The following is a 10711-nucleotide window of genomic DNA, read 5'->3' as shown; positions in this document are numbered from 1 at the left end:
CAGGGTCATGTCAGCAGAGAACATGAGGTACACTCCACCTGCAGCATCATTCACATCATGTACCGTCCACACAGGATCATGTCAGCAGAGAACATGAGGTAAACTCCACCTGCAGCATCATTCACATCATGTACCGTCCACACAGAGTCATGTCAGCAGAGAACATGAGGTAAACTCCACCTGCAGCATCATTCACATCATGTACCGTCCACACAGAGTCATGTCAGCAGAGAACATGAGGTACACTCCACCTGCAGCATCATTCACATCATGTACCGTCCACACAGTCATGTCAGCAGAGAACATGAGGTAAACTCCACCTGCAGCATCATTCACATCATGTACCGTCCACACAGGATCATGTCAGCAGAGAACATGAGGTAAACTCCACCTGCAGCATCATTCACATCATGTACCGTCCACACAGAGTCATGTCAGCAGAGAACATGAGGTAAACTCCACCTGCAGCATCATTCACATCATGTACCGTCCACACAGGGTCATGTCAGCAGAGAACATGAGGTAAACTCCACCTGCAGCATCATTCACATCATGTACCGTCCACACAGGGTCATGTCAGCAGAGAACATGAGGTAAACTCCACCTGCAGCATCATTCACATCATGTACCGTCCACACAGGGTCATGTCAGCAGAGAACATGAGGTAAACTCCACCTGCAGCATCATTCACATCATGTACCGTCCACACAGGGTCATGTCAGCAGAGAACATGAGGTACACTCCACCTGCCGGATCATTCACATCATGTACCGTCCACACAGTCATGTCAGCAGAGAACATGAGGTACACTCCACCTGCAGCATCATTCACATCATGTACCGTCCACACAGTCATGTCAGCAGAGAACATGAGGTAAACTCCACCTGCAGCATCATTCACATCATGTACCGTCCACACAGAGTCATGTCAGCAGAGGACATGAGGTAAACTCCACCTGCAGCATCATTCACATCATGTACCGTCCACACAGGGTCATGTCCGCAGAGAACATGAGGTAAACTCCACCTGCAGCATCATTCACATCATGTACCGTCCACACAGAGTCATGTCAGCAGAGAACATGAGGTACACTCCACCTGCAGCATCATTCACATCATGTACCGTCCACACAGGGTCATGTCAGCAGAGAACATGAGGTAAACTCCACCTGCAGCATCATTCACATCATGTACCGTCCACACAGGGTCATGTCAGCAGAGAACATGAGGTAAACTCCACCTGCCGGATCATTCACATCATGTACCGTCCACACAGGGTCATGTCAGCAGAGAACATGAGGTAAACTCCACCTGCAGGATCATTCACCTCATGTACCGTCCACACAGGGTCATGTCAGCAGAGAACATGAGGTAAACTCCACCTGCAGCATCATTCACATCATGTACCGTCCACACAGAGTCATGTCAGCAGAGAACATGAGGTAAACTCCACCTGCAGCATCATTCACATCATGTACCGTCCACACAGAGTCATGTCAGCAGAGAACATGAGGTAAACTCCACCTGCAGCATCATTCACATCATGTACCGTCCACACAGGGTCATGTCAGCAGAGAACATGAGGTAAACTCCACCTGCAGCATCATTCACATCATGTACCGTCCACACAGAGTCATGTCAGCAGAGAACATGAGGTACACTCCACCTGCAGCATCATTCATATCATGTACCGTCCACACAGGGTCATGTCAGCAGAGAACATGAGGTACACTCCACCTGCAGCATCATTCACATCATGTACCGTCCACACAGAGTCATGTCAGCAGAGAACATGAGGTAAACTCCACCTGCCGGATCATTCACATCATGTACCGTCCACACAGGGTCATATCAGCAGAGAACATGAGGTAAACTCCACCTGCAGGATCATTCACATCATGTACCGTCCACACAGTCATGTCAGCAGAGAACATGAGGTACACTCCACCTGCAGCATCATTCACATCATGTACCGTCCACACAGGGTCATGTCAGCAGAGAACATGAGGTAAACTCCACCTGCAGCATCATTCACATCATGTACCGTCCACACAGGATCATGTCAGCAGAGAACATGAGGTAAACTCCACCTGCAGCATCATTCACATCATGTACCGTCCACACAGGGTCATGTCAGCAGAGAACATGAGGTACACTCCACCTGCAGCATCATTCATATCATGTACCGTCCACACAGGGTCATGTCAGCAGAGAACATGAGGTAAACTCCACCTGCAGCATCATTCACATCATGTACCGTCCACACAGGGTCATGTCAGCAGAGAACATGAGGTACACTCCACCTGCAGCATCATTCACATCATGTACCGTCCACACAGAGTCATGTCAGCAGAGAACATGAGGTAAACTCCACCTGCCGGATCATTCACATCATGTACCGTCCACACAGGGTCATATCAGCAGAGAACATGAGGTAAACTCCACCTGCAGGATCATTCACATCATGTACCGTCCACACAGTCATGTCAGCAGAGAACATGAGGTACACTCCACCTGCAGTATCAATTAAATAATGCACAGAACGTCCAGCACTTAGCCCCGCCCCCATACCGTGACTGATAGGAGGATTCACACCACGTGACTTTATGACGCAGGTGCCGGCTGTTGATGAAGTTTGGGCTGCGCGGGCTTCCGTACTGACCCCGCCGTCATCTTTCAGGGGGAGGAGCTGTCGCCATGGTGTCCAAGGTGAGTGCCGGGCTCCGGTAGAGGAGAGGGGGACAGCAACATGACGTGTCCTCACAGCCCGGGAGCGGCGCAGGGCATGCTGGGACTTGTAGTTCTGAAACTGTAGATTATGCCGGGAGGTGACGGTATATCTGTCCATACCGAACCCCCATAGATCTGTATAGAACTGCTGCACCCCTATATATATATATATATATACACACACACACACACGTATAGCACTGCTGCAGCCCCCCCCCATACGTATAGCCCTGCTGCAGCCCCCCCCATACGTATAGCCCTGCTGCAGCCCCCCCCCATACGTATAGCCCTGCTGCAGCCCCCCCCCCATACGTATAGCCCTGCTGCAGCCCCCCCCCCATACGTATAGCCCTGCTGCAGCCCCCCCCATACGTATAGCCCTGCTGCAGCCCCCCCCATACGTATAGCCCTGCTGCAGCCCCCCCCCATACGTATAGCCCTGCTGCAGCCCCCCCCATACGTATAGCCCTGCTGCAGCCCCCCCATACGTATAGCCCTGCTGCAGCCCCCCCCATACGTATAGCCCTGCTGCAGCCCCCCCCCATACGTATAGCCCTGCTGCAGCCCCATATGTATACACACGCACCTGTGACCACTCTCTGTGCCCCCATATGTATAGCCCTGCTGCACCTGTGACCACTCTCTGTACCCCTGTATTCTGCGCCCCCATATGTATAGCCCTGCTGCACCTGTGACCACTCTCTGTACCCCTGTATTCTGCGCCCCCATATGTATAGCCCTGCTGCACCTGTGACCACTCTCTGTACCCCTGTATTCTGCACCCCCATATGTATAGCCCTGCTGCACCTGTGACCACTCTCTGTACCCCTGTATTCTGCACCCCCATATGTATAGCACTGCTGCACCTGTGACCACTCTCTGTACCCCTGTATTCTGCGCCCCCATATGTATAGCACTGCTGCACCTGTGACCACTTTGTACCCCTGTATTCTGCGCCCCCCTCGCTCACCTGCTGCACCTGTGACCACTCTCTGTACCCCTGTATTCTGCGCCCCCCTCGCTCACCTGCTGCACCTGTGACCACTCTGTACCCCTGTATTCTGCACCCCCATATGTATAGCACTGCTGCACCTGTGACCACTCTCTGTACCCCTGTATTCTGCGCCCCCATATGTATAGCACTGCTGCACCTGTGACCACTTTGTACCCCTGTATTCTGCGCCCCCCTCGCTCACCTGCTGCACCTGTGACCACTCTCTGTACCCCTGTATTCTGCGCCCCCCTCGCTCACCTGCTGCACCTGTGACCACTCTCTGTACCCCTGTATTCTGCGCCCCCCTCGCTCACCTGCTGCACCTGTGACCACTCTGTACCCCTGTATTCTGCACCCCCATATGTATAGCACTGCTGCACCTGTGACCACTCTCTGTACCCCTGTATTCTGCACCCCCATATGTATAGCACTGCTGCACCTGTGACCACTCTCTGTACCCCTGTATTCTGCGCCCCCCTCGCTCACCTGCTGCTTTCCTCCAGGTCGTGGTTTTGGCCGCGGTCCCGGCCGGTCTGGTTTTCTCCTCCTACGGCCTCTACGCTGCGTCTGACCGAGAAGCAAAAGGAGATCGTCTGCACCCCCAGCAGGTAACCGCGGCCCTGTGTCGGGGGGAGGGGTCTGTCCGGCAGCTCTGGATGTTATTGGTCAGGACCGCGCGGTGTTCCGCTCATCGCTCCCGCCTCTCTCTCCTCGCAGTTGTCGGTATACGCGGTTCCTCCCCGAGAATCGAGATTCATTGAAGAGCAGCCGAGCCGCGTGCAGTGCGTGTTCTCTGCGGTGCGGACAACTGTGCGGCCTGTCGTCACCTGGACTCGGGTAAGGAGCGGACGACCGCTTATCTGATTCCTGCACTACCTCTGCTGACTGCTGGAACCCCCTATATACACTATTATCAACGGGGTAACCTCTATTCTGTATATAAATACCGCTCAATCATCTCTAATAAATCTTGTTTCAACACCATTTTCAAGAGCTGTCCTGACCTAAAACTTCTCACAGCTGAGGGTGTGTTACAATTGTTTCTATTTGAGACAATCAGCAGCACAAATCTCTCCTGTCCTGGACTCCAGGTTGATGGCTCTAATCTACACTGAGACATTGAAACAAGCCCATCAGTTGCGAAAGCAAGACTAGGTCACGACAAGCCTCCGAATGCAAACAACAACGTTTTCATTCACTGACGGCAACCAGATTTCTGTTCCCGAGCTGCATCCACAGTTCTGCTGATTCTTATTGAAGTCTCTAACTGTGTGTCCATTAACAACACCACCACCACATAATGTAATGTATGTACACAGTGACTCCACCAGCAGAATAGTGAGTGCAGCTCTGGAGTATAAGGCTATGTTCACACGGAGTATTTTGGGGGAGGAATATCTGCCTCAAAATTCCGTTTGGAACTTTGAGGCAGATATTCCTCTCCCTGCACGCCGATTTTCGCGGCAATTATCGCGCCGTTTTTCGCCCGCGGCCATTGAGCGCCGCGGGCATAAAACAGCGAGATATACGCTTTCTCCTGCCTCCCATTGAAGTCAATGGGAGGTCGGAGGCGGAAGCGCCCGAAGATAGGGCATGTCGCTTCTTTTTCCCGCGAGGCAGTTTTACTGCTCGCGGGAAAAAGACGCCGACGCCTCCCATTGAAATCAATGGGAGGCGTTCTCGGGCCGTTTCTGCCGAGTTTTGCGACGCGGTTTCCGCGTAAAAAAACTCGGCAAAATACCCCGTGTGAACATAGCCTAATACAGGATATAACTCAGGATCAGTACAGGATAAGTAATGTAATGTATGTACACAGTGACTCCACCAGCAGAATAGTGAGTGCAGCTCTGGAGTATAATACAGGATATAACTCAGGATCAGTACAGGATAAGTAATGTAATGTATGTACACAGTGACTCCACCAGCAGAATAGTGAGTGCAGCTCTGGAGTATAATACAGGATGTAACTCAGGATCAGTACAGGATAAGTAATGTAATGTACGTACATAGTGACTCCACCAGCAGAATAGGGAGTGCAGCTCTGGAGTATAATACAGGATGTAACTCAGGATCAGTACAGGATAAGTAATGTAATGTATGTACACAGTGACTCCACCAGCAGAATAGTGAGTGCAGCTCTGGAGTATAATACAGGATATAACTCAGGATCAGTACAGGATAAGTAATGTAATGTATGTACACAGTGACTCCACCAGCAGAATAGTGAGTGCAGCTCTGGAGTATAATACAGGATATAACTCAGGATCAGTACAGGATAAGTAATGTAATGTATGTACACAGTGACTCCACCAGCAGAATAGTGAGTGCAGCTCTGGAGTATAATACAGAATATAACTCAGGATCAGTACAGGATAAGTAATGTATGTACACAGTGACTCCACCAGCAGAATAGTGAGTGCAGCTCTGGAGTATAATACAGGATATAACTCAGGATCAGTACAGGATAAGTAATGTAATGTATGTACACAGTGACTCCATCAGCAGAATAGTGAGTGCAGCTCTGGAGTATAATGCAGGATATAACTCAGGATCAGTACAGGATAAGTAATGTAATGTATGTACACAATGACTCCACCAGCAGAATAGTGAGTACAGCTCTGGAGTATAATACAGGATATAACTCAGGATAAGTAATGTATGTATGTACACAGTGACTCCACCAGCAGAATAGTGAGTACAGCTCTGGAGTATAATACAGGATGTAACTCAGGATCAGTACAGGATAAGTAATGTAATGTATGTACACAGTGACTCCACCAGCAGAATAGTGAGTGCAGCTCTGGAGTATAATATAGGATGTAACTCAGGATCAGTACAGGATAAGTAATGTAATGTATGTACACAGTGACTCCACCAGCAGAATAGTGAGTGCAGCTCTGGAGTATAATACAGGATGTAACTCTGGATCAGTACAACATATATGTGATCTTGTAGATGGTGTTCAGAGCTGGACGTGTTTTGGTAATAACCAGATGGGGGTATTATGGGCTGGATGTGATGGTTACAGTTGCGGTGTTACATTGTATCGTTCTGTTTCATTAGAACGCTTGCAGCTCAGTCAGGAATGGAGTAGAAGGAACGCTACGGTTTGGTGTAGGTATGTGCCCGGCCGCAGACATTACGACTCTCTCGCTACAATGAGCGCTCTGATCTGTTTACCTCTCGTGTGTACGGTCTGGGGGGGGTGACAATTGTTGTTCATTCCTCCACATGGATTTTGTCTATTACCCGCAGGCTATAAACTTGTTGGGCATTTTGCGGTCGTCTCCGGTCACTTGAAACTTTTGGGCTTTGCTGTATTTTTATTGATCCCGCACTTTGCGTTTCTCCATTGACATGAATATGAGACTTGTAATGATTTTCACAGAACGTCGTCATTGTGAGAACGCGACAAAAACGCACGTACTGTGTAATAAAGACTTGTGATCTCAGTCAGAATCCTACAATATCTGGTGGGGGGTTTACACGTGGATTTGACGCAGATTTCACGCTTCGTATCGCAAGGTGTGAAATCTGCAGTAAATCCGCATGTAAAATATGCCACGTGTGAATCCGGCCGTACTGGACATCCTGTAGATCTCACGTGTACGGAGGGTTGTAGTGAAAACACGGAGCTCCAGCTGACACCCCGGACTGAGGACTTTTCCCTTCTCTAGATAGTTACGTCTACCTGAAGAACCCGCCCCCCGAGTTTCTGCCGCGGTTGGGGATCATCTCCGTCAGTGGATTGGCCGGCTTGGTTTTAGCCAGAAAAGGTAAATGTTTTCGTCAAAATGCAACGTGCCCTGTAAATCACTGAGGTGGGGGAGTTATAGGATCAGGGCGGCCGGACCTCGATATTAGGGAGCATTGACGCTGCGGATAGAACGCTGCAAGGAGAAGTAAACTCCTGATATTTTCTGACTATGAATTTACAAACAATTGACAACCCAGCCGTAAACTTGCAGCGATCTATTCCTCGCCCCTTGTATACGCCAGACTGGGCAGGTTTCCCTTCAGGACTCTTGGAAAGCTGGGTGGCAATCACTGAGTGCGGCAGCCATGGCGCTGTGCTGTCCAGCATTCTCAGTAGTGGAATATTGTAGGCAGAGGCTTATACTTACTGAGGAGCAGATCTGACCTTGATTGACCTTTGTGCCGATCTCATTCTCCCTCCTCGTTTTATAGGCTCCAGACTGAAGAAGGTCGTGTACCCGCTGGGACTGGTGGCGCTGGGGGCGTCTGTCTGTTATCCGGCACAAACCGTCATTTTTGCTAAGGTAAAGGTCTCGCTGTTGATCACGTGCCGGGAGGAGGGTTTGTACTAGGACTGATAAATTTGACCGAAGATAATGTGTCGATTTTCAATATCTCTGCTTGCTGTCTGTAAATGGGAAGACCCATTAACGCAAATACACCGTGATCTTTGGGAACTGTCCTGATTAATAATTAAGAGCGTTGCTCGTGTTCTCTTTCTGACACCGGATTATTGTGGTTTCACAGGTGACCAGTAAGAAGGTTTACAGTGCAAGTCATCAGACGTACGGCGCCGTTAGCTCTTTATGGAAAACAAAACCTCAGAAAGAAGAAGCAATTCCAGTCCCACCAGGAAAAGCAAAGGTAAATAGACGCAGTATGTATTATCCTCCAGAGCTGCACTCACAATTCTGCAAGCTCCAGAGCTGAAATTTCCTTGCATGTTCAGTGTCTGTACAGAGTTTGCTCTGGTGATTCATATTCTGAGAAGTGTCATCTGTACGCCAGGAACACATGCTTGCTGACAGTTTCCCAAAAAACAATGAGTAGAAAAGGGGCCTGGAAAGGGGGGGGCGGCAGAGCTGAGCGGGCGTGTGTATGGGGGAGTTGAGAGGAATTGCTGTCGGTTGCAAAAGCTACTTTGTGTTTGGGGCGTCTTAACTATCTCCTGACATGCAGCGACGTCACATTATGACATCACTGCAACAACAGTCATCAACATTTCCAAGTAGAATGAAAATAAATCCCGATTTTGTTTGGTCCCTGAGTTTCTTTGGTAAATCTGTTTCTAGGAAAGCCGGGTGACAGCCAACAGGGCTGCCGTTATACACAGGTTGTCACCCACCTGTGCCTTTTTTAGGGCTTATGACACTAGAGGCTTGTGAAGCCCCCCCTCCCCCCCTCTCTATGGGCCAGAATGGAGATGACTAGTTGATGATCCAGAATGCAGGAAAGCTGGGTGGTAATTCCCGTGGAGTGTTGACGACGGCCACATTGGTTTATCACTCAGCTTTCTGAGAAACAGATCTAACCTCAACAGACTCACCGGAGGTTCTTGTTTTTATTTTGGGGGAAATGGGTTCAATATTAGAATGAATGAAATAGAGAGAATAACCAAATATTTCTGATGTTCCTGACAGGAGGCTCCGCGAGCAGAGGCCGGCGGTGAAGAAGCGGCTGAGGAGTCGCCTGCAGAAGTCCCGGAGCCGTCCACCTCCCTTGCACATCCAGCAGAATCCAGCACTTCAAGTGTCCCCGCAGGTAAAAGTCCCAATACAGTGGGGGAGGGGTGACGACAGGACACGTGGATGGAGCAGGGATCCTGATGGGGGGGACGGGGTCACACAGTCCAGTATTAAGGGGCAATGTGATGACTGCACTCCTTCCCAAAATGTACAACTGCGCTGGAAATGGAGTCTGTGTCGGTAGTCAGTGTTTGTGATGTCCCTATACAGCTGGGGGGGCTGAGACCCCCAACATCACTGAAATAAAGGGGCTGTCTCTGGTTGTGATTGGCTCTCCTCCTATGTAAGTCTATCTACAGGCTGATGAGGAGCGCCAATCACAGCCGATGGTAAAGAGCGCGCAGCAGAACGATATCAGGACAGGTTCTAAGCCACTGGAGAAAACAAGAATGTTTCCATTAACTGACAGTAAGCAGACATCTTGAAAATGTTTTAAAACGAATAAAGTTTCAGGACTTTTCCTTATTCAATGATTTTATTTGCAGAAGACGGGACGAGGTCTGTAAGGATGGAGGGGGTTTCCGATCCGTACGACTAATGTGGATATTTTGGGTCTCCGTTGACTTTTAGGGCATTTCTTAGCTGCGGGTCCGCTGCCGATGAATATTATTCCGGCATCCGAGTGTCTGTGGATTAAAACGTCTGAGAACTCTGCTATTTATTATTATAGGGTCAGGGTACAGACAGTATTACAGCCGGACCAGACCTGGAGACACCAGATATACAGCGGATTCACACAGTTTATATTTCTATTCCTTACAGAGGAGGCAAAAGGCACGAAGTTCCAGCCGCCATCAGAACTTGTGGACCACGGACAGTCCAACCCGGAGGATGTGGATCTGTACAGCACCAGAACCTGAGCGGGATCCCGTTTCTATAATCAGCAGTGGGTTTTTTTTTAACCCTTCTAACTCGGGAGCTTTAACTTTGTCACATTTGATAAAATAAAACAGAGATGTCCCATGTGATGGGGATCTGATCCTGCTTTTTTGCATATTGCTGATGGGCTGTTACAATGTACAGGTGTAGATAATCCTCCATGAGCTAAACGCAGCAGCACAAACGTCTCTGCTGGACACCAGGTTGATCACTTCTACATATACTGATACGGTGTAACAACCCCTTAGCTGTGTAAGCAGGACTTGGTCAGGATTGGGTTTCTGCCTCTGAAGGAGAATAAGAATGTTTATTTTCACTAACAGCAAGCAGAATTATTGAAAATAGTGAGGAAGTAAAGTACAAAGGCTCCTAAAAGTTTCAGAACTTTTCGTCATACAATGATTAGGCTTTATTTACAGAAACTTCTCTAATAGGAAGTATAACCTGAGCCAAGGTATCATTTGTGTGAACCGAAAGTTTACCCTCAAGAACCATTCTGCAGATTCATTTCATAATACATCTTTGTGGGGTCAGAACGGTTTTTCTCAGACAGAGCTCCAAATCCTTCACAGACAAGTTCTGTCTACCTGCAGCCACCACTAGAGGGA

General features: G+C 49.1%; 1 protein-coding gene across 2 annotated transcripts in view; it reads left to right on the top strand.

The window, feature by feature from the left end:
* The first annotated feature begins 2614 nt into the window (after positions 1–2614).
* Positions 2615–10711, top strand: part of LOC142659970 (MICOS complex subunit MIC27-like) — a 56393-nt gene continuing 48296 nt past the window's right edge. Inside the window, exons 1-9 of one of the 2 annotated variants that reach the window (XM_075836617.1) lie at positions 2615–2708; positions 4227–4331; positions 4441–4560; positions 6787–6841; positions 7401–7499; positions 7912–8003; positions 8227–8343; positions 9120–9240; positions 9987–10192. In XM_075836617.1, coding sequence (XP_075692732.1) covers positions 2697–2708; positions 4227–4331; positions 4441–4560; positions 6787–6841; positions 7401–7499; positions 7912–8003; positions 8227–8343; positions 9120–9240; positions 9987–10084 — 819 coding nt within the window. In that variant the 5' untranslated portion in view covers positions 2615–2696 and the 3' untranslated portion in view covers positions 10085–10192. Of the gene's footprint in view, positions 2709–4226; positions 4332–4440; positions 4561–6786; positions 6842–7400; positions 7500–7911; positions 8004–8226; positions 8344–9119; positions 9241–9986; positions 10193–10711 lie in introns of those variants that run through there. The other variant, XM_075836618.1, reaches the window with a different exon arrangement.

The sequence above is a fragment of the Rhinoderma darwinii genome, chromosome 8, assembly GCF_050947455.1.
Source record: "Rhinoderma darwinii isolate aRhiDar2 chromosome 8, aRhiDar2.hap1, whole genome shotgun sequence".
Lineage (NCBI taxonomy): Eukaryota > Metazoa > Chordata > Amphibia > Anura > Rhinodermatidae > Rhinoderma > Rhinoderma darwinii.
This window is presented reverse-complemented; position numbering and strand designations above follow the sequence as displayed.